This window comes from Medicago truncatula, chromosome 8, assembly GCF_003473485.1.
Source record: "Medicago truncatula cultivar Jemalong A17 chromosome 8, MtrunA17r5.0-ANR, whole genome shotgun sequence".
In the NCBI taxonomy this organism is placed as follows: domain Eukaryota; kingdom Viridiplantae; phylum Streptophyta; class Magnoliopsida; order Fabales; family Fabaceae; genus Medicago; species Medicago truncatula.
The window spans coordinates 23,849,441-23,875,190 of NC_053049.1; the positions used below are offsets into that span (position 1 = coordinate 23,849,441).

At 31.6% G+C, this 25,750-nt stretch overlaps 3 protein-coding genes across 5 annotated transcripts; 1 reads left to right on the forward strand and 2 right to left on the reverse strand.

The window, feature by feature from the left end:
- Positions 1-1,802: 1,802 nt before the first annotated feature.
- LOC120577720 (expansin-A12) lies at positions 1,803-5,371 on the reverse strand. The gene is made up of 3 exons (XM_039829557.1): positions 5,209-5,371; positions 3,140-3,449; positions 1,803-2,333 (listed from the first exon to the last, which is right to left on the reverse strand). The coding sequence occupies exons 1-3, from the start codon at positions 5,354-5,356 to the stop codon at positions 2,021-2,023; spliced, it is 771 nt and encodes a 256-aa protein (XP_039685491.1). The 5' UTR covers positions 5,357-5,371; the 3' UTR covers positions 1,803-2,020.
- A 5,633-nt stretch (positions 5,372-11,004) lies between these two features.
- Positions 11,005-13,692, forward strand: LOC120577718 (uncharacterized). Its single transcript, XM_039829531.1, has 2 exons — positions 11,005-11,208; positions 12,737-13,692. The coding sequence occupies exon 2, from the start codon at positions 12,739-12,741 to the stop codon at positions 13,486-13,488; it is 750 nt and encodes a 249-aa protein (XP_039685465.1). The 5' UTR covers positions 11,005-11,208; positions 12,737-12,738; the 3' UTR covers positions 13,489-13,692.
- Positions 13,693-15,236: 1,544 nt separating this feature from the next.
- LOC120577629 (E3 ubiquitin-protein ligase RMA3) lies at positions 15,237-17,620 on the reverse strand. Of its 3 annotated transcripts, none has more exons than XM_039829348.1 (2): positions 17,416-17,620; positions 15,237-16,312 (listed from the first exon to the last, which is right to left on the reverse strand). In XM_039829348.1, the coding sequence occupies exon 2, from the start codon at positions 16,281-16,283 to the stop codon at positions 15,531-15,533; it is 753 nt and encodes a 250-aa protein (XP_039685282.1). In that variant the 5' UTR covers positions 16,284-16,312; positions 17,416-17,620; the 3' UTR covers positions 15,237-15,530. The 3 variants fall into 3 exon arrangements, with proteins under 3 accessions (XP_039685282.1, XP_039685281.1, XP_039685280.1); XM_039829347.1 differs by having other exon boundaries at positions 15,237-16,319; XM_039829346.1 differs by having other exon boundaries at positions 15,237-16,309; positions 17,416-17,619.
- Between the last annotated feature and the right edge of the window lie 8,130 nt (positions 17,621-25,750).

The following is a 25,750-nucleotide window of genomic DNA, read 5'->3' on the forward strand; positions in this document are numbered from 1 at the left end:
ATAATTAAAAGGGTAATATCTACATTTTTGGTTTTAAAAAAAAAGAAAAAATTAAAATGGGAATAAAAGAAATTTAATCTAACTTGGACTAAAATTAAAATTAGAGTTCTAAATTAAAAGATGGAAATAAATAATCAAAGACTGAGAGAAGAGGACCCGATTCGGAACTTTATGAGGTATTTCAAAATACCTCCCTGCCGAATTTTTTACTGAAACGTGAGACCGATCAGGTTTAAATGGCGTGTGTCAGTGAGATCTTGGGTCAAAAATTGGGGTATGACACCTTAGTTAGATTAATCTCCCTAGCTTAGGCTTCAATTTTGCTCCTAGCTCTCTCCCAATCCTTGATTCTTCAAGTCCTCTTCTCTCTAACCCTTTCTTCCTCTTGCTCCTACTTTCTCTCTCTAACTCTCTCAAAAATATCTTATGAAATGAAAGTGTGTGGAAATTTCTCATAAGACTAGGCTTTTATAGTATGTCCCATAAATGGGCCTAACCCTCAACTTAATGGACATAACCCATTTCAACTCACATCTAAAATGTTTCTACACACACAACGACAATTCACTAATAACGGTTAATTAACGATAAAATATCACCAACAGTCACTAAACGGTAAAATACTAATTATTACTCTAGTAACTCGGTAAAACTAATGGCTCTCACCAAATACTAAAAATAATTCTCATCAAACTTATAATTCACCCGTTCTCACAAAATGACCAAAATACCCCTAAGTCCAAAATGACTAAAATACCCTTCTAACACGGAAACCCATGGAAATGCACCCAATGATGAATAATCACACACATGCACATAAAACACATAATAAAAGTAATTAAAAAAAATCTGGCGAAAAATCGGGCTGTTACACCCTATACAAGACATGATGGCGAATACATCTTTCCATGGAATGAACATTCTTTTGGACACATATTACATTCCCTTGGATATAGAGCGTGCCTCTACAAAATGTTTTGAAGATGAATATCGAGACTACTTCTCAGATTTCTTGACCTCAGCAGTCTCAGCCACTGATCTCCACTTAAGTGGAGGAGACTTCTAACACGACTCTTCAGTCTTGAGACCCTCCTTTGTTTCCTACCTCGAGCCTGCCCAACTTTCCTTTTTGGATCAGGTTTTCTATTTTGTCCTCAATTGGATGCAATCTTTTATTACATGTCCACGACATTAATCGAATCTTCATCATTTGATCTCGTAGATCCCAGGTCACTCTCGACCCTTTTATAGGTACTCGATACCCTTTTCTTTGAAATCGGATTTGGAACATATCTATAATATGCAGCTCCGAGAAGCGTTGAGTGGGTTATATTCACAGTATCTTGCAGAGCATCGTCTTCCATCTCTATCTCACCCAAACCTTCACCCTTGGGGTCTCTCTGAACTTCTATGGGTTTCCATTCATGACTTTATTAGCCTCCAACATTTCTTCATACTAGATCTACTTCTTCATATGTTGTAACAAATAGTTGAAGTCCTAGGGGACTTTAAGCCAAATACTTTCATTGAACTTTGTTCCTTTCTCCGGTCTTTTCCTCAACAAATAGGTTTCATCTTGTCATCAACCCCTTTCACATGAAGAGCCTCTTTATTGAATCCTTAAATGTAACTTTGGAGGGGCACTCCTTTTCTCATTGACCATGGTTTCATCTCTTTGAACCAAATCATGGCCCCTTCAGTTGTATATAATTTAATTAATTTTTTAAAGTACAAGAATAAAATTACATGCATGCCACTTCAAATCATCATTTATTTATTCTATATGTGAATGAAATTACAAACATTTAATACTCCCTTGGATCAGAGCACATGACAATGAATAATGATACATACTTTGATTCTGAATATCCATATTACATCCTTTTAAAAAAAAATATGAATTTTAAAAAATAGAAGAAATTAACTTTATCATATATATATATCCTCCACTCATGCCTTTTAAAATTGCAGGGTGTTGGACATGTTTGATATATGTCTTCATTCCAGCTCATATGAGAAACTAAAAGAATTGATTATGGGATGAAAATGTTTGTCCAAATCTCCAATTGGAAGACACTACATTGAGAAACACCAATGTTTTACCATCAACCAAAGTAACCTTGAATGAGAGTCTTTGGTTCCTTAGATCTGCACTGCTTTGCCAATTAGCTCCCCAATTTCTGTGCAATGGCAACCAAGCTCCACTTCTGGAACCTCTTATCCACACCCCCTTTACATCACCGCTACCACCCACGTTTGTTATCATCACCATGTTGAAATTTGATTGACCCTTCAATGTGAACCTAACTCCTCCTCTTCTTTTGCATGCTACCCTGTTCAATTACATGTATATATAATATGGTGAGGCCTACCTTATAATATGGACTTACAAAAAAGTTTACCCACATGTTAAGGAACGAAAGTAAAAATTTTGTCTAGAAAACTGTGCTAATTTATTCTTTTAGAGATTTTCAGAGATCTGAAAATTATGAAATTCCCTCATCATGTATCATATAAAGGGAGATATTTCTTGATTATTTTATATATACACACACAAACTTTATTTTAATGCTAATTATTTGTTTTTTTTTTTTGTTGAAGAAAATGCTAATTATTTGTTAGTTATTAAGATATGGGTTTGAAATGAGATGCTATTCACACCCCTTTCATTGTGTCTTCAATAAAAACATTAACCTCATCAGATTTTTTATTTATAAAAAAAGAAAATGCTAACGAGTGTCTCTGAGACATTAGTCAATGAATCAAATTAGGTAAAATTTTCTTAAAAAGTGTGTAGTCAAACTGTTGAAAGTATGAAAAATATTCTTTTTAATGCAAATTTTTCTTAACTAGTGCCTCAAGAACACTAGTTAACTTGAGGCAGTAGTTAACATGACCCTATAAAAAATAGTGATTTCTTTATCCAGTTGTTGGTTTTTTGTTAAACAATGTCAATCTTGATGCATCCTATACAATCATAAATTTAAGATTCATGTAAAATTTACAGTTCTATAAAAATATCTAGATTTGTATAAAATTTTCAAGATGTTCTATGCATGTGTCTAAAGTATTTGGTTTCAACTTTGTAACAAAGAATGCACCATCATTGCCTATTAAAGACAGATATGTTTTATTATACCTTCGATAAAGGACAGGAACAATGCCTTCATTTCCTTGTCGTGCAATGCGAAAGAAAGCAGGCATGGACATATCGAAGTGATGGTGTGGAGGATCACACCATCCTCCGTGATTGTTTGGAGGACAAAAATTTGTGGCAGTTACTGTGACACTTCGACTTCTAAGACACCATTTTGGGTCAATTTTATAGTCACATATAACTTGGTAGCATGCACCACAAACCTCCCCTTCTTTGAAAAGCATGGTGCTCACTGCTGCTGTGTTCACTCCAAACCCAGCATGAAAGGTATCATCATAACCACAAGCTCCTCCTAAAATATTGTCATAATCATAAAGAAGATTAATGTTATATTAAATTATCAGAAGGTTCTTAAATTAAACAAAGGGAATCAAATCATAAATGATTAGTAAAGATTAAAATATAAAAGCATATCTTTAATTCTAACAGTTTGATTAGCATATATTCAAGTTCTTGATAAAAAAAAGCATATATTCAAGTTCTTGATAAAAAAAAAAAGCATATATTCAAGTTGATATTTAAAAAACTCTGATATTATTATTTTTTACAAAATTCAACTATGATATTTAAACAACTGATATTGTGTCTGGTTTGTTTGTAATGAACATAATAATAGACTTTATAATAATATCAAAACCATCATTGAACAGCTAGTAGAAAAAGTTAAATTTCACTATTTTTGGTGGCTTAAAGTTAATAAGACCAATTTCATGTACGGTGTTTAAAGATGGTGATCAGATCCTTTAATATGTTTGGGTATCGACTGACTTTCGCTTTGACTCTTCATTGTATGTCTGACTGCTTTTAGGGGTGGATTTTTAGTACATCTACTTAGGTGTTTCACCGCCGTTGTTAATATATTCCATTTTTATGTTTTAAAAAAAAAAAAACTCTATGCTCATTTCAACATCTCATTTTAGTTTATATTACATCGTTAATATACCATAATTATCACATCACTCTCTCATCTCTTTCTGTTTCAAGGTATACTACATTAAACATTTTCCTTATACATTCATGATTTACTCCTTTTGATCATAACTAATTGGAAATATCAAATTAGACTGATGTAACATTTGGATAGTGTTACACTATTCAATAACTTTGTCATAACTTTTTTTTCAAATTTTTCCTATTTGATTAAAAAAATTCTTAACCAAGTTGCTTGAGCTTTAGTGGCAAGGAGCTCCTTCCAAGGACGTACCTGAGGAATATCGGGTTCGATTCCCAGGAGAAACAACGTTTGGCCAGTGCACATGCCTCTACGCACGAGCTGGATTAGTTGCCCACCTTTGATGGGTCGAAAACCGGTGCGAAAGCCAAAAAAAAAAAAAAAAATCTCGCTGGCTCACAAATATATGCGCACACAGTGAAAGAGATATCATCTGCTAAAAGTTTAAGTAAATTTAAAACCATTCAGTATATTATATATTTCTGTTCAAGATCAAAATTTGAAGTGTTTTTATAAATCATATTGATATTGATGCATGCTGATAACACAACAAAAATTATTTTAGATTTATGTAAAGAAGATTTAGAGAGGTGGTCTATATAAAATATTTTGGGAACCATGTAAAACTAAGTATGATCTATGCATGTGAGTGTATCCAAAATTAATTATTTAATTTTAAATATAATAAAGATTTTCTTCATGTTGAACTTTATTACTATTATTAGTATTATTAGTGTTTCTTTTTCACATGAAGATTATGCAAACTTATATAAAAGAGTTGTGTTATTTGAACAACTATTTGTCTGACATCTTATGAGACAACTATAGATTTACAAAGAAATAAAGGTAGTGATACAAAAACCAAAATTATAAAGAGATAAAATAAAAATATAATGTAAATATGAGAGAAAAATGAAGAGTGAAAATAAGAATATAATGTGAATATGAAAGAAAATTTTGTCAAGAAAGTTGTAATAAAATGGTTGTACGAATATAATTTCTTAAAAATTAAAGATAAAAAATAAAAAGTTCATATGTATTTTGACATCTCTAAAACTTATGTAACAAAAAAAAATCTCTACAACTTAAAATGTCATACCAAGACTGGTTGGACTTTGATTGGCCCCATAGAACGTTGCATGAGCGTTAAGCCAACCGTTAGCTTCAACGTGGATTCTAACTGCACATAAAACCAATAATAAAACACACCAAATAAAATTAAATGAAGAAATCATAAGAGGTCCCATTTTTTTTCTTTAATTTGTTTTCTTTTTGCTTTTGCAAGTACTACTACTAATGTACTATGATATATGGAGAAAATGCTTGGTTTTATAGATTGAAAACGCGGTTGTCGGTGATTTTTTAAAATAAAATTTGGATCTGTTAATTAACGACTTTGATGAATAATATTTTGATTTTATTAAAAACGCGTTTCTCAACACTTTCTATGAAGTACGGAAGAGAAGTACGGTTGGATGGATGACACAACTTCAACTTTCAGACAACAAGATAAATAAGCACATGCACCCACTCTGTCTGTGTATCAGTTCTATGAAGAAAGGAAAATGTTACATAGAGATCCTTTATCATAACTCTTTTGTAGATCGTAAGTAATTGTTGATCTTTTTCGGAGAAAGAAAGAATGTATAGAATGAAACTTATAATTTAATTATTTAATTGAAAGTTAATTTTTAAATAAATACCACCTCCGTCCCTAAAAACAATAAAAGATTGTTGCGATATGAGAGAAGAAGAGAACATGATTTGTTTGTTATTATTATGTATTTTTATTAAACAAATATTTGTTTTTTAATTTAAAATCTCAACCGTTAGATATTTTTTTGCCACATGTCTTGCATCCAAACCCTAAATGGAGCTTAGCCTAAATTGAGCATACTCGAACTCTTGATAATCACACCTTAAAGTATGGATTGCTAAAAGATACATTCATAAGTGTTTTTCTAAAAAAACCCTTTAATTTTTTATCGTCAAAATAACATTTAATTGCCAAAAGAAAATACTCTTTCCACCACCGAGGGTGAAATACAAGCTGAAAGTTTTATTTTATTAAGTATTTCATTAACACACGTATAATAAAGGGTTAATAGTGTTTTTCACCCTGTAATATAGTCCATTTTCGGTTTTCGTTCCTATAAAATTTTCGGTTTGATTTGCATCCTTGTAAAACTTTATTTTTTCGAAAAACACTCCTCCCCTATACATTGTATGGTATGCTGACTGTGCATATATGCTTATGTGGCGTGTTGATTGTATAATTAATTTTATTTATTATTTTTTAAGGGTACACATGGCATTTGTGCCTATTTTTTTTTAAAAAAGTTATAATGTAAATTCATTTATTTTTTGAAGAAAAGGTGCTTATAGCATTTCATTTATAATGTAAATTCATTTATATTAATTTAAAAAATTTGAAATTTAATTTTTGAAATTTTATATTTACATAATTTTTTTTACTACGAAAAATATTTTCCAAATTTTATATTTTTTGTTTAAAGAATGAGTTTCTTAATTTCGTAAAAAAAATAATTTTTACATCATAACAATTAAGCACTAGAAGTCATTTGCATGTAACATTCTATCATTTCTTGCAAAAAATAAAATAAAATTTTAACAAAACAATAAACCTAAAAATTCTAGATTAGGTGAAAAAATCTATCATACCAACATGATTTAAGTGAAAGCTTACTTGTTCTTATTGTTGGAGTGTTGAAGTGTTGTATGATTTGAAGTTGAAGGAATTTTGGAGTTGGATAATTTGAGAGACGATTGAAATTTGTGTGTGTGTGGTGTTTGAAAATGATGCATAATGAGGTTATGCCTAGGCTAATAACAGCACGTAGCGTGACTTAAGTTACGTTTCTCTTATAACTAGCGTAACTTAAGTCATGCTACGCATGTTAACATGCGTAGAGACATTTTGGACATTTACTTTAGAAATGAGTGATACTATTTAAGTAATGAGCAGAATTCCACTATTATTTGTTTGATCTAATGACATTTTTAGACAGTGTGAAAAAATGTTTTTCTATTGTAGTGTAACTTTAGGAGATTCTTTAACTTCATTTTTCTCGCTTTATAAAGTTTCATCAATGAAGAAATTCTTTAAGACACATTCAACTCATTGTTGTTTAGTGATCACTACTTCACTTTAAAATCTCATTTTTTTTATGTACTTTTTTGAGATAGCATAGAAATAATTTTTTTTTCCCTTCATGTCTGTAGTATCATCTCAAAATATACTCCCCTCAAATTTGACATATGTGAAATTCTCTATGTGCTACCCAATCACAAACCGTGTAACACCCCGTTTTTTCAATATAAAAATTTCATTTAATTAATCAGAGTAATTTACATAAACGGAATGTCACACTTCTTTTCTTAAAATCATAAATGGAATAATTAACTAATTATCCTTCAAAATTCAACAACATAATAATTAATACTTTACAGCGGAATTTATTCAAACATCTAACACAGTCTTATTCTTGGGCACGAAGGCATCATCATTAATATCTCATACAAATCCAATCAACATCTTATTTACGAAAATTCATTAAGCAATACGTAAGGAATAGAAAAGCATGCAACAAAGTTCTCATCCCGTTACGTATCAGAGCACCTAAAGACACACATGGAAGATAGTCACTCACGACAGCAATCTAACAACAACTTATTCTCGATCATCTGCAAGTTACTCATACGAAGAACAACATTTCCAAGCAGAAGGGGTGAGATTTCACATTCAATAATAATAAGCATATAATTCATCAAAAGCATTTAACAACTTAAACTTCATCAATTAGTAACATTAAATCTTCTTATAATATTTCATTAATAACTCAATCAACTTCTAATTATTATTAACTTCATATTCATCGCATTATATACATCATCATTTAGCACATAATAATCAAATCATAATCATCATCATATAACATCATAAATCATCATATCATAAACATCATCTTATAACATAAACGACACATCGTGATCATAATCTCATAATAATATAAACAACACAACTTAATCATCGTCTCATAATAATATAAACAACACAACATAATCTTCATCTCATAATAATATACACAACACAACATAATCATCATCTCATAATAATATAAGCAACACAGCATATTCATCATCTTATAATAATATAAACAACAACATAATCATCATCTCATAATAATATAAACGACAACATGATCATTAACATTCCATGGTTTGTCATCAACAACAACTTCAACGATTCAACGACGACAACGTCAACCTGTCAATACAACTACGTGAGAGTACACCACCTCTTATGAAACAACGACATCAGAGTACACCACCTCTTATAAAACAATGACGTAAGAGTACACCACCTCTTATAAAACAACGACGTAAGAGTACACAACCTCTTATAAAACAATAACGTAAGACTCCAATACTTTGGAACGACAACTTACAACTTAGACAACTTAAACCAACATCTGCAACTTGATCAATATTCAACAGCAACAGAAACAGAACAAGTAATTCACAACATAACAATATTAATGAAAAGTATCAACAACTTAAACATCATACATTTTCCACATAAGACATATAATTATTTCACAAAACCAACAACATTAATCATTTTAATTTCAGACTCTCTGAAGAACATTAATATTATAAACAACCTCGTCTCTACCCCAAGGACAAACTCACAACATAGATTAAATACTCTTAAACACCTTAATTGAACTCATAATACTTCTAGTTTTGAGGTTTGAAATTATCCCATAAGCTTTGGATTAACTTAGAAATGGTTATGCTGAATTTTCATAAGATTTCACTAAGACCTCCTTGGAGTATTTTCATCATATCTCAAACACCAAAAATCATTTTCAAGTCAAACCAAAGCCACTGGAAAGCTAACACAATTATCTACAACTTTCATGTTTACACCAAAGGCCAATTCAAAACAGAAACAAGTGAAAAAGATGCAAGAACGCCAAACAGGGGATGCTGTCAAAGTGCAGCTTGCGAGGCGAGTAAGTTTACTCGCTGTGGCGAGTTGCGACGGACAAATGTGCGGGAACAGACCAGTTTTCACTCCAAAAACCCCAATTTCATCAACCCAAATTCCAAATTTGATAGGAAACTCAACCTATGTTTATTATACAGCCTGAACTTCAATTCTTATGTTAATTCATTGAATTACCTACTCTTTAACAATCAATTCCAAACCAAAATCTAATTTCTCTAATCATCAAAATTACCACCTACATCATGTTAAATCCAGTTTTCAGAATTAAAATACTTAGAATTAGAGAAAGTTAGTCCTACCCTTACCTTAGTATTGATGATCGGCAGTCTCTCTCCCTCTTGGTTCTTCTCTTATCTTGTTTTCTACCTTTTCTCCAAAACTGGTTGTACGTGAAAAATAATTCTAAACCTAGTTTCTCCTATTTATCTCTTCCCTTCTATTTTATCTTATTTACACTTAATCCACTAAACTCTCTAAATTCTCAAAACAGCTCCACAATCTTAATCTTATTTCTATTTTCAAGACTTATTATATTAAATAATAAAATAACACTACTTAATAAAATAACGACACACCACATAATCATTTAAATCTCATAAATACTAAAATAAGCCACTTAATAAATCACATAATCATATAAATATATTCTAAACCTATTAAAACAATCAAATAATTCAAAGAGGGTGTTACAAACCGCCCCTCAACCACCAGGATTGGAGATTCTTTAGGGCTTTCATATACAAAATATTCACTTGTTCTTGATCTTTAATGTACATATGGACTAAAAACTAGCTTTTAGTTTAGAGTGTTACTAAACTAGCTTTAGTTTATGTCTTGAGACTTTAATGTACATATTATAGGAGGCTCTTAAGTTTTGGATAATGTTAACCGGTGCTTCCGGGACACTAGTTTAGAACCAAATATAGTATGTATTGTATTGGAAATTGTGTTGTCAATCCCTTAAAATTAATAAATTGTCTTTTTTAATTTAAAACTTTTTCTTTATGATTTTCTTAACTAGTACCCCGGGAACACTGGTTAACATGACCCTTAAGTTTTTATTGAAGGTTGCATTTCCTGAAGAAGACTTTGTGGCTTGATATCAGAGCACTGAAAGGAAATGGGCTGGTAAAGGCTGGAATGATCCATGAACAAATTTTAGACAGATACCGTACTTTACCTTGTATTCATCTTAATTAATTGTGTTAATGATTCTTATTGGTACGTGTTTCTCAAGGGTGGTGGTTTTATTTCTTTGGAGAATTTTCTACTACACATTTAGGGTTCATGCAAAATTACGCTTAAATGAGCATATTCCTATGTACGTAGAAAACCAAGAATTTGAAGTGGTTTTCAACACTTTTTCATAAAGACCATTGAATCTACATTAAACATGGATGAAACTTCAATTCAATCAGGAAAATGTAATAAATTATAGTTAAACACATTATTTTAGTTTTTAACATTTATTAGACACTATAGATTTGATAGTTAAGATAAATAATTCAATGATTAATTTGATATGGAGTGATATAATTCAAGATCCATCTTGATTTTTAGTGAATAATTGAGAGATTCATATGACAATGTAATAATTTGTTATGACTTTCTTCAACAAAAAACAATTTGTAATGACTTTCATTTAAAAGAAAAGTTCAAAAACAAATTAATAATTTTCGATCAATTTCATCCTAAATACGTGGCATGAGTTAACATTTGTCATCGGCACTAACATCATATGTTATCATTGTTGACGGTGAGACTTGAAGGCGAGACGAAATTGATTGACGCGTATAAAATTTAAGGACATCTTGACTATTTTGAAAAATTTGAGGATGAAATACAAATTGAAGGATGGAAAAGCCTATTCACTCTATTTTTCAATCCACACCACCATCTAAAAGCCACCGACCCCACGTCGTTATAAACAATTTCGATCACGAATCTCTTTTTCACTTCAAAAAAGAAACGTATCTTTCCCTTCCTAAAATTCACAACGTATCTGCATAAATATCGACCAGCTGATTGTTGTTTCCTCTTAGTCGCAACGTTGGTCTAATCCAGGTTTGCATCTCGTTCCCTTTCTCTCTTTTTCTCCTTCAATTTTTCAATCGGAGTTTTATATATCTATCCCTTAATTCGTTGTTCTGTTCATGTTACTGGTGTAAAATAATGTTTGATTTTGATTGTATTCATTGATTTTTCGAAACATATACTGTTTATAGATTCATAATCATATTAGTTGTTCTAAAACCCTAGTTAGTGGTTATTTTTTATGCACTTATCCCCTTTATTACTTTATTAGATGATTAAACTGAATGTAATTACGCTTTTGGTTGTTCAATTTTCTATTGAATAAATAACTTGTATTTTTTAGTGGTAATCAATGTTTAAAATTGCGGTGATGGTTATGTTTCGATTGTGTTTTGATCTTGAAATTGTGAAAAAAAAATTACATAAAATTATAGCTGATGTGGGGATAAATGTGGCCGCGATGTAATTGAATAAACTTCTATTGTTTTATAAGATTTAGGGTTCATCGCGCGCATTGGCCAAATAGGACATGCTGCCATTGTCCTTGCCAACACAATTGATTTAGCCGGTGTCTATCCTCCATGTTGGTCTTTGAAGTGGGCCTCGAAGGTTAATTGAACAATAGAGGGCATTCTTACCCTTCAATTAGTGATGTTAATCAGGGATCACATGAGATAGCTGTTTGTTGAAAAAAATTCTAGGCTATATCTCTATAGCTGCTATTTGGCTACGCTATAGCACCGCTATTAGACAACACTGCCACTCTTTGCTAGCCATCATAAAGCGTTCATCTTGTGAACAGGGGAATGTTTAGGGGGAAATATTGTTAGGTGAGCCTCTTAATTAGTTAGTTAGAATACTTATTTAGTTGTGGAGGTATGATAGGCTATCAAGTAGAGGGTAGAAAGCTTAAAGAGGAACTTAGAGGTGGGACGAAACTAGGTTTATTGAATAACTGGCATATTATAGTTTTATCCCAAAAAACACTTCTTTTTATATCTGAAACAGTACTTTATATTGCTATGTTATAGCAATTGGTATAAAGGGGAGTGAATGAATAATATAGAAAAAGAATAATTGTTGTGGTTCTTTGAGGGGCCTGATTCCTCCCAACCTGTTAAATCCCAGATTTTGCAAGTCTCCCCTTTAGTCATCTCTCCTTTTACACTAAATCTACAATCAGTTTTTAATTTATAACTATCTCGACGAACTCAATTAACTTCATTTCCTTTTCACTCGCATCTTCTCTTATAAACCTTTTATGCATCACTGATAAGGGTGTGGAGTTGTTTCCTCTATGGATTTTCTAGGCCCTAGCCATATTGCATTAATGCTTGCATCGCATGTATGATATGAATATCAATTTTACCATATTTTTCTTGTCATTGGGATGACATCTCTTGTGTTGTGTTGTGTTGTGAATGTCCATACAAATATTTTTAAGTGCTGTTTAGATTGAGATTGCCATAATCATTAAACAAGTTATTAAATTATATTCAATTGATACACACAAATTGGTTAATTCTTTTTACTGATTTGCATCTTTATGTTCTTGTAGCAATGGATGTTGAACAATCAGATAATGCAGTTTTAGCTTCTTATGTCACACCTAATTCCACAGTTTCTCAGCAGAATGAGATTTTTTCTCTTGAAGATCTTGCGTGGGTTGATTCATGCCTGAATAACGATTTTGATACTTCAGAAAGTGATTGGATACCTATGAGGAATGCTTTATTAGAAATTATCAGTTCCGAATCTCAATCTTCTAAAGTTGATGGTGGAGATGGCAATCAAAGTATTCCTTCTAGTGAGGAGTCAAATACTACTTTCCAACTCAATCAGTCATCTTCGACTTCTGATGTAGAGCACTTACAAAGTCGTTCTTCGACTTATAATGTTAGCCTAATAAGTATGGCTACAGAAACAAGCATAGACACTGAATTCACTGATAGCTTGTCTTCTTCAACTTTTCAAGGAAATCCTTTTTTGCCAACTTATAATGAAGACCTGAGACCGAACAAAACATTTGATTTAGGACTTGACCTTGGTTCTGCAACTTATGAGATGGATCAGACATCTGAGAATATCTTCAAATTCTGGGATATGGGTTATGCAACTGATGAGAGTGAGCAGGCATCTGAGAGTATCTTCAAAGTCTGGGATTTGGACATTCCATCTGAGGAAGGTGAACTTGTTAAAGAGTTGAAAAAAGCTCTATCAAAGAATTCTTTGCGAAAGGACATGAAGGAAGAATCGCTTGATGATCTTATTGCTGGCATTGCTGATTTGTCTTTAAATAAGAAAGTTTAATTTTCTTGCTGATTTGTTTTAAATAAGAAAGTTTAATTTTCTTTATTTTATTTTCAGTTAGATCTTAGTCCGTCTATTTTAACTTTATTTAAGTATTAGCATTAGAAGTTCAAAGCTACTCATTCCCTTCGGTGAATTTACTTTTTATCTAGAACAATGATTATGAGACTTCTATTCATAAGAGCATAGTGTTCGATGTACATAGATTTTAGATATAGTGTGGTTTAAAATTATGAATCAAACATTAATTTATTCAAAGTAATCTTAGATCATGAATTCTAAATAATATGTTCGTAACCAAGGTTGTTAAAATTGTAAAATAACACAGTTGTAAACTGGAAATTGAATTGAGTTTACTTGACTCGCAGTGAACATGGTAACTCAAATAAACCCACGAGGAATTCAGTTTACACTTCCAAAGTTTTTTTTTTTTTTTTTTAGACTTATTTCCAATTCAATTTCTTCCTTTTAGATTTATTTTGTTCATGACAGTTTTTTTCTTAATAATGGAACTGATATTTTAAATTTTTTATGTAGTTATTATATTATGTGGTAAGCTCCTTGCCCTGATAAAAAAAAAGTTGGTGGATATTGCATTATATATGTAGTGATCGAAGTTAAAATGCGGACAATCAATTTTTTTTTTTTTGACAAAAACATAACAATAAAGGGTGAATCTGCGAACAAACTAACATCACCTAATAGCATAAAATGGCAAAATGCCTACAAATAATATGATAAAATTTAAGTCACCGAAATACCAATTCTTCCGGATCTGCAAAACGCCGCACTTAGACGACGAAATCACAAAAAACACAAAAGAAAAAACTTATTAGATGTGAAAGCCACTTATTTAGATTGAAAGAAAAGGAGAAAAAAGATGTATAGGAGTGATTCTAGGTCAAAAAATGATCTAAAACCACCCCTCCTCAATGAGCAAAAAGAGAAAAAAAATTTAGAAAGAAATTGGAGTTTCTCTCACTAAAAAACTAGAGCTGACTATCTATTTCAACCACCATTATCTGCGGACAGGCAATTTATTCACCTTAAGATGTGAATTTCTAATCTCATACAAGTTAATTTCAAATAGGCAAAATGAGTCTGTCTAAACTCTTAATTTTGACAACTTAACTATAAAAAATTTGAGAAAAACATATCTTTAAAATATTTTGAGAAATTAATAATGTTGAAACTTATGTTTTCTTTTGCGACATTTTGTTCTTTCTTTGAAGAGTAACAAGTCTACATAGGATGACAAATTGCTTCCTTTATGAGTTTAACCATCATGTTGTCATAAGACTCTTTGGGGTCTGCCATAGAACTGATGTGAAACGTTAATTTTTTTCACTTCAGCTTGGAAAGCCTCCCAACTAGGCTACTCCAGCAAATGGAACTACATTTTGTACTTTGCAAGGAAAAGTTACGTAAATGTAGAAAAGAACGGGTGCGGTTATGGTGCATAAAGAAATCCTTATGTACCCTGCATAAATTTAGAAATGGTTTTAGAGTACAACTTACAGAATGATTTTGACATAATTTTATACAAAACATACTATGATATATGCAGGATGCTGAAAACCATTAAGTACATTTAATGGTTTTGGAATACAATTCACAGAAACAATTTCTAGATTTATGCAGGGTGCATAAGGATTTCCTTCCTTATGCACCATAACCGCAGCAGAAAAGAACACCCCCGGTATCACTTTGATGAAGGAAAAAAACGTGATATGTCTTTGGAAGTGTAATACCAGAAATATAATTGATTTTTTTAGAAATGTAGGGTGAACAGAGTAGAGTTGCATAAGAATTCCTATTCACTCTCCAAACTTGCAAATATCCATGTCTTGAATGTCATTTGCTTCTTCAAAACAAGAACATGCACTCTCATTTAGTTACACACATATTATAATTATCAGAAAATATACTAAAACATACTATCTACGTAAACAGACAGCCTATTGTAGATCCATAAAGGCATCATCAATATTCAGGGCTACACAAGATAAGTGGCTGTACATACAGTCTGAAATACAACATCTTCAAAACAAGAGAAGACACAAAATAAAACAACAAAGAAGAAAGATTGAAACTCTGTTCAAAGACTTGTCAATCTGCATCTCCTGCCTTCTCATTCTAGGACTGGTACTTCCGTTACGAGGGTACGCAAACAAATTTGCATCAGATACACCAAACATCCTTGTCGACACCATCTCCCCAAACAAACCCATCACAGGATTGACGAAACTAGTCATAGCAGCACCACCAAGATAATGTAATCCATTGGCACCATGACCTCCATAAAGGTGAGGGATGTAGTGCTGATAATGAATTGGTCGCGATTGTGACTGGAAATAGTTCGGATGAAGTTGCTGCTCGTGACGTAGATTTGATGGGCGATTTGAAGTTAACAGAGCATTTAAGTTATAAGGAGGTGGTCGATGAGGTATACCTAAACCAACCTGTAGTTTATTGGATTCGGTTTCTGAATTAGATTTCCCTCGGCCGTAAAGTGGGACTAATGAAGTATGGGAGATCACGGCTTTACAAACCGGGCATGTCGGCTGCGTATCCGGTTCAACAGAAGAGCTTTGGACATTAAGCCACTTATATATGCATGGCCAGCAATACAGGTGACCACAGAGTGTAACCACAGGATCATTTGCTGATTCCAAGCAAATATTGCAATCAAAGCAGTTATTTTCACCACTAGAGATTGTCGTATCTTCTGTAGTGGATTTCCATTTTTGCTTTAGTGAGACTTCATCATTAGAACCAAAGCATGTAGATTCCATTAAATTTTCTCCTACAGCAAAATACCCTGCTATACACTATACAAATGTCAGAAAGCTGCAATTATTTCAGACAAGCAAGACGTAGAAGTAGAATCAATAAGATCAGGTACTCGGAGAACAAGAGCTACAACTCACATAAGATTTTATTGCAATTATACTTTGAAAAACAAATTACCAATGTTCAATTGAATTCCCTTTTAAAGGGAAATTTGTGGAATTAACGGTTGATATTTGACCCCTTAATGAGAATCACAAAGAAGCCAATATTTGTGGGAACAACCAAATATGAGCAATAAACCTATAACTTTTTTATGATGCAACATTGAAGTAATGACTAGGGATCACAAAACAAAATCATTTAGTCATATATGCCAAAAAAAAGGTTCCAAGGGTATGTTCGAAAGACTACGTCTATATTTTGGTAAATATTTGAGATTAAAAAAGATCATCTTATAACATTACAATTTTCAATTGCAATCACACTTGATGCATTTTGTAGAAACATTTTATAGCTAAGAAAAGAAAAATAAGTCCTTCTACATCCAAACACCCTAAAAACTGAAATCACCATCATATAAACATATTTGGGCAATGTAAGAACGGATTTACAATATTAATTTCTTACAAAATGACAATTTTTATGCACAAAAAGTCCTAAAAATTATTACACGTCACAAAATAGTTTATAACAAACATTTCATCACAGGAATCCACATATCAAATCTCTATGTTTATTGATCAACTTCACAAACAGAATAACATAACTAATCATTTATCAACAAATTTGGGTGAGAATTCGAAAGGAACCAATGAATTAAGAAAGAAAGTCAACACATAATGTTTTCATTTCACAATTATTCATTGGTAATTCCAGTTTTCAAATCCAGAAACAAAAATTCAACAACAGCTAATACAGATTTAGCCCTAAAAAAAAAGCATATTATAAGGAATCTTGAATTGCACCTCAGATGAAAATCCAATGCATGCAAATCATTTTAGAGAAACATAGAGAAATAAAAACCCAATACCCATTTGAAAAATTGAAATTTTGATCCCAAAATGAAGAAGAAAAACTCTTATTATGCATCACAACACAAACCAATTAATAATAAAAATGAAATAAAAAGCATACCTTTGCAAATATGCAAATTAAGATGGTGATGAAAATAAAACTAGCTTGAAAGGAAGAGAAAATGAAAAGAAAAAAACAAAAGGAGTAGAAAATTGGGTTGAGAAGAAAGCAATGGAGGAGAGTAAATTGTGGAAGATGAAAAAGATTTCTTGAGTTGGAAATTTGGTGGTGCCACCAATGTATATATTTAATTCAGCCACAAATATCAGCTTTATAATAAAGTTCATTTTATGCTTAAAAAATATAGTAGTATATTTATTTTAATAGTAGTTTCTTATAAATAAAATATATGTTGGAGACCACGAATTAAGCGTGCACCATCTAGAACATCATAATCATCCATCAATGTTTTAAAAAGCATGCCGACCATGAAACCTCTAGGAGCATATTCAATGGTGATATACTAGTATTAAACCCATGCGTTTTTATCAAATAGTATTGGGTATAAAATGAATAAGGATCAAAATTTTAAACAAAATAATAATAGATATTTAAAAATAATATTAAGCATTTGTTCGATCTGCACAATAAATATACATCCATGATTGAATAAACGTAATGACGTTGCTCGCGCATAATCGAGTAAATCAAATCGATTCATAAAGACTATCAACAAAATATCGAAATAGTTTTTTAACCGTGTATGTTTTCTTTTCCCGCACAAAATATTTAACTCGTTCGCAAAATATACAAATGACATGACTGTCTAGGTTGACTATTGTCTGCGCTTCCATTCCTTGAGTGCGAAACCGTGTTGTTCGCATTCTTATTAAATTCAAGGGAAGGTTACTTTGCCTTATATGATCCTGAGGAAATCGTGTTGTTTATTGTCTTTGTTAAATATTAATTTTTAATTCTCATGTTATTACTATGTTGATTTGATTTTTATTTAAAGATCGCGTATTTAATCAATGATCTGAGTAAAAGACATGGGCAATCAATCAATTTAGATATATGTGTATTATATTGTTTTTGTTAAGATGTATGCTTTGATACAACTCAACTAAAAGTCCTGCTCAATACGCTCAATACATCGATACGATACAAAGATAGGCTAAAAAAATTGAGCACAAGGCTTAACACTAAAAGACTCAATTCAAAACTATTGACGATCGATGTTTGATTGTATTTATCTTATATTAAATTAAATGTAATTCAATAAAAAATTAAGTTTGCACCTATTTTTATTCACACTACTATTTTAGTCATGCAATCCCTCCCGTAAACGGGAATTGGGCAAGGCCCAGTTAAGGAAACAATCCTACCCTAATCTCTCAATCTCATCCTAACACAGTTTCATTCTGAAACTCTAACACCATAGGTTCCTCCTCCTCCTCACCGTCCGCCGTCAGCCATTACTTAACAACAACAGTTGATCTCAACCTTGATAAAATAGGATTACTTCCATTCATGCAACTTCAAACACTGCAATTCCCCAGGCCTCCAAAAAACATTGGAGAATAAGTCAAACTAAATATAATATATTAAAATCAAACATAACAATGAAGCATAACATATGGATTGAATTGGAAAATGCACGATAATATAGAAGATAAACTGAAACATAGAACATAAATATTCATACAAAGTTCAACAATTGAAACTTGGTCCTAGTGATATAGCTTGAAGACAGTGTTCCTAGACCACCATCCATCGAACCAATTCATTGTCATATTACACAACCATAAACTGTTTTCCAAATTATTACACACAAAACAATCCATGATGGAAAACCAACAGGAATACAACAGAACAAACACATCTACATCTACATATCAAACAAACAAACTCCAAGACCACACCAGCATTACACCAAGCTTCAAGCAACCTTAGACTTTCCATACTTCCTGGACAAAGGTTCATCATCAGAATCAACGTTGACAAAGGCTTGAGCAAGGCTTCTCTTAACCCCATGGAATCTGCGACTGGGCCTCGCAACCTCAAAAACAACAGCAGACACGGAAGAACCTTCGCCATCGCCAACACCTTCGAAAGCACCAGCAACTTCGTTCTCGCCTGATAGGTGGTAGACATCATCGCTAAGGCCGTTGGCTTCGGGCTTGCAAAAACACAACGGACAAATTCAAAAATTAAAAAAATATACCACATGGTTCACATCAAGCACACTATTCGGGCTTACAATAAGGTTGGAAACAAACTCCTCAGCGTCGGAATCATCAAGAGACTCGGATACATGATTCACAACAACGCTATCAGTTACGGGTGCGTCGGAGACAGCCTGAACATAAATCAAAATAAACTAATTAAACGAAGCGCTAAACAATTTCATCAATTGCATCAAAAAGGGAATTAATTTAACCTCAGAAGGAGTGCATTCAACACCAATAGATTTAAATGCCTCGACAACAGAGGGCTGGTCACAGACCCTCTTAACTCTGAACGAACCGTCAAACATAAAACTCGCACCATTACACTTATCAACCTTGAACAACATCTTCCTTCCCTTGAGTTTGTTAAACTGAGTAGGGTAGAAGCCAGCATTTTCAGCCTAGATGTCAGATGACATCAAAGAAAATGATCAACAAATTTGAAAAATTTATATTTGAAATTTATAGTCACAATGGGTATTACAAATAAGAAATTAAAAATATTCCCAATATTGCAAATTACAGATTTACAGATTACATCACAAATAGGAATTGATGAGCAAATAACAAAACCTTGGAAAGAGTTGATACTCTCAGTCACATGAAACACAGTGAGTACATAAACTGATAGTTCCCTAAAAGACAACCTGAAACGTCCAACACAGTGAGATGGAATGGTAGCGTGAATCTTTTTGCCCTACAAAACAGATACAACACCGATAAGATCCACATAATATTTCCATGTACAAAACATTCAACCTTTTCAAAACCATGCACATCAAACATAAAGGCTTAGTGTATAAAAGAAAAGATGCAAAAATCTTGAAATAAATATAAATATATGAACAGACGTAAAGACGAACTAATATATTTCAGTATGAGTAAATATCAAATAAACTCACCTCCACATCAAGAAGAATGAGTTCCATTGAGTTGACCCTCCCAGGAAAAATCTCACTCTCAACAGTCCACATTCTTATGACCCTAACCCTCACCCTCCAGTCCATCCTATCATTTTTCAAGGCAGCCAAAGAGGTAAAAGATATAATCATTTTTATTTGTTAAGAGAGTATTGAGAGAAGTTAGTAACAGGGTGACCATAATAACTGGATAATTTTCTAAAACAGTAACATGATTAAGAGTTTACTAAACAGAAACTGTTGGAGTAAATACCGAAGTTAAAACGAGAATAGAGTTTAAAACCATGTTTAAATAATATTGCTCTATTAGAGGAGACTTTTCGTTGCTTAGTGTCTTTCTAATAGATGAGGAATGCCTTATTTATAATGAAAAAGATAAATGTGTGCAGAGGCAAAGCGGATTCAAAAAGGAAATTATATCAGATACAATAATAATAAAATATTAACCAATACATATCTATATCTTTTGTATGTGAGAGTATTTATTACAGCAATTGTAGCAACGAAAGATAGGTAGTAAAAAAAATTAAGACTGATTGGCAATATATAGATATGGAAAAAATGTGTACTGCAACGAGTGATGAGTGCATAAGCTCAGACCTCATAAAAATTACATCTAAAACCAAACCCATTAATGAATTTGATTGATTGCATTGACATCTTAGGGATGGAGAAAATATTGAAATTTAGAAGATTACTATTTTAACTAAGTTAACATCACACAAAATCCCCTTAAATATTTTGATAAAGTCTATACCAATGCATATTATTTCTTCTTTCTTTAACATTAGCCTGTTTTGTACGGAAAACGCAAACTAAACTAAACGCAAATAAACAAAGAAAAAAAACAAATTCCTTTATTTTAAATTAGGCTTAATTGCACTTTTCCCCCTATCATTTGTTAATTGTGCGATTTTGCACCCGCTCTTTTTTTTGAGCGATTTTGCACCCTATCTTTTGCCAACTGTGTTTTGTTCAAAATCATCATTAAAAGAGGGGAAAAGGGACAAAAGATAGGGTGCAAAATCGCTCAAAAAATATAAGTGAGGGTGCAAAATCGCACAATTAGAAAAAAGATAAGGGACAAAAGTGCAATTGAACACAAAGATGAGGTGCAAAATCAGAAAGGGGGCAAAAAGATGGGGTGCAAAATCGCTCAAAAAAAAAAGAGGGGGTGCAAAATCGCACAATTGGCAAAAGATAGGGGGGAAAAATGCAATTAAGCCTTTAAATTAATTCATAAACACTGAGATTTTGACATGACTAAAAAAAATTTGCCATAATTTTATGAACATATCTCATTGAAACGACCGAGATAACTTAACAATATCTAGTAATGACTCAGCGGAAGGAAAATAACGATGTTAAAAGAAGAGTAAAAAAACACATTAGACGGTGATAAAGAACAACGAACTAAAAATAAATGATGTAACACGAAAGGATATATGAGACTGATTAATTGAAATAAAATAATTCCGAAATATATTCATCACAGAGGTGAAGGTTAATTGAATGATATCAAGTAGCTTGGTTAAATGATGCAAGGTTTCTTGAACTCAACTATTTATAGAAAGGAGAAAAAGTTATAAAAATAAATAAATTACTTTTATCAAAAACAAAAACGAAAATTGAAACTATGATATATTCATAGGCTAATATAAGGATCCATTATAACACAAAGTCTTTGTTTAATATAAGAACATGAAGAGAGAGAAAAAATGAGAATACAAAAAAATTAATGGTTGAGACATAAAACAAAACATTACTTCGATGATAAAAGATACACGATGACAAAGGAGGTCAGCAAGAGGGTGTTTACATATACGTAAACTGTAACACCCCGTTTTCCCAACGCGAAAATTTCATTTATTTAATCAGAGTAATTCACCTAAACGGAATGTCACATTCTTTTCTTAAAATCATATACTGTATAAATAACTATTTATCCTTTAAAATTCAATAACTAAAAAGTCTTTAATACTTCGCAGCGGAAATTATTCAATAATCAAAACAGTCTTTGGCACTAAAGCCTCTTTACAATTATGTCATAAAAATCCATTCTAAAAACATAGTCATAATTCTTCAAAAACAATACGTAAGGAAGAGAAAGCAATAACAAAGTTCCCATCCCGTTACGTATCAGAGCACCTAAAGACACTTGAGCCACCACTCCTACTAATCATTAATACCTGCAAGTTACTCATACGAAGAGCAACATTTTCAAGCAGAAGGGATGAGATTTCACAAAACAATAATATCAAGCATATAATTCAATAATTATATTTAACAACACAAATAACTTCATCTATTAGTAATAATAATTCTTCATGTAATAATTCTTAATAACTCAACCAACTTCTAATTATCATTTAACACATATTAACCAAATCGTAACAAACATAGATCATCACATCATAGTCATAGTTCATATATAGCATAACAACATCATTAATTCATAATAATAATTATTCATCAAACATCTCATTATCAATTTCATTAATAAAAGACAACTTATCAATTTAACATAAACATCATCAAGTACACTTAACAACTCATAGATATCATCATGTAATCATCATCACTAATAACTTTAAAACAACACAATATAATCATCTCTTATTAATAGTAATAATTATCTACATCATAACATAAACATCTTCTTATAATAATATAACAACAATGTAACATGATATTCACTTAATAATAATAATAATTATATATACATCATCTCGTCATAATAACATGATATTCACTTAATAATAATAATAATTATATATACATCATCTCTTCATAATATAATAATATAACAACAACATATTCATCTTCTTATATTAATATAACAACAACGTATTCATCATCTTATGAAAATATAATCAACACATACTAACACCAAAATCAACATCATAAATCTTCAACATAAACATCTTAAACAATATCATCTTAAACATCATAGCATCTTTGATAAACAATTACCAAGTAATCACAACATTCGATCATCATCAATAACATAATATAATATTCACTTAATAATATTAATCATATATAGAACAACATATTCATCACTTAATAGTAACAATTATACACAACATCATAACAACTTAACAATATCATAATCATTATCTTAAACAACATAGCAACGTAACAATATCATAATCAATATCTTAAACAACGTAGCAACATAACAGTATCAGAATCAACATGTTAAACAACATAGCAACATAACAATATCATAATCAATATCTTAAACAACGTAGCAACATAACAATATCATAATCAACATGTTAAACAACATAGCAATATTTTGATCAACATCATATAATTCACATCGTATAATCTTCGTAGGTACTTCTTTAACAACACATGGGTAGAACACAACTCGACAAACTCATGGATGATAATTCATCAACAACGACCTTGACTCGACATATGCGACAATGCAACTTAGACACTTATATGCATGTGGTACCAATCGTCATCATAAGTATTAATATATTTTTATCGTGCGGAGGACAAAGCTCCTAAAACGTGCGGAGGACAAAGCTCCTAATCGTGGTGAGGACAAAGCTCAATGAAATGCTATGCATGGACTCTTAACAACAAAACACCGTAATCATCGTAATCAACATATCATCATGCATCCAATAATTTGGAGCTAAACGTCATCATTTCATAATATATATATAGACATCATGCACTTAGTTAAATAACAGCAGTAGCACAGTCAAATCACACAACAATAGAGAGATATCAATATATCAATTGCAATTCACAACATAACAATATTAATGTGAAGCATCAACAACTTAAACATCAAACATCTTCCACATAAGGCATATAAATATTTCACATAACCAACAACAGCAACATAAGCGACACATAAACATCTCAGGATATAACAATATCAAATGATAATCAACAACAACTCATGTAACTTAGTTAAATAACAATAGCAGCATAATCAGATTATATCAACAACTTAATACCAATTCATTTTCAACAACTTCCTGATCATTCAATAATAATTCAAGTAATGCAATCAATCAATAAATCACATTATAAACACTTAGCATTTCAATATAGCTTCACAATTCACAATCATTATCTTTAATAGGTCACACTATGTACCTAAAGTTCATTTCTAACCAATCCAAGCAACTCAAGTCTCACAATGCACTAAAAACACTCAATTCTGGAAGTGCTCGCGAGGCGAGAGCATCTGCTCGCCGTGGCGAGTACAAGCCAACTTTCCAACTAAGGTTGTTATAGGTTCAATCTCGTTCTAAATCATTCTCTAATCAATAGTAGGCACCTAAAGGTACTCAAAGGCATCTAAGGTTCAACTCAAAAGGTCGAAACACAAAATCTAACATGCTCTCTGCCTTAGCTCGCTATGGCGAGTAAGGTTGCTCGCAATGGCGAGCAATACCAAAACACTCGCGAGGCGAAGGGGAAGGCTCGCGTGGCGAGCGATGAAGATCATCACTCGCGAGGCGAGGATCATAGCTCGTCGTGGCGAGCGATGAATCTAGGCTCGGACATGATGCACTTTCTAAACGAAAATCATCATCTAACAAGGTTCTAAGCCTAATTTCAATTCCAGAATTCATCTAAATCATTATTTAAGGTCTAAGGGCAGTTTCTACATCTTTTTAACAAGTTTCCACCGTTTAATCATCAATTCTATCAATTTGACCTAATTTCCGATTCTTCTTAAACTCATCCTAATTCATGTTAAACTTAACCATTGATTCACATACTTAATAGAATTGCAAAGTTAGTCTCACCCTTACCTTATAATCAGGAAATCGCAGCCCCTCTAGGTCTCTCCCTCTTCTCTTGGCTTTTCTCCCTTTTCTCCAAAAGCAGTCGTACGTACGTTATGTTTTTCTAAACTAGGTCTCTCCTATTTATATAAATCTTTAACCTACTTATTTTTCTCTTAAATCCAAATATTAATATTATATCCCAATATATATATATATATATATATATAAAATGTTTCTATAACAATAATAAATAACAAATATATCTCTATAACATATATATATATATTTCCATAACAAATCATACATATTTCTATAACAGATTATATATATTTCTACAACAAATCATACATATTTCCACAATAAATAACATTTATTTCTATAACAAATCACATTTATTTCTGCAACAAATCGTGTATATATTTCTATAACAAATGACATATATACATTTCTAAATCAAATAACATATATATTTCTAAATCAAATAACATATATATTATATTAATAAATATATAACATATATCATAACAAAATATCACTCATC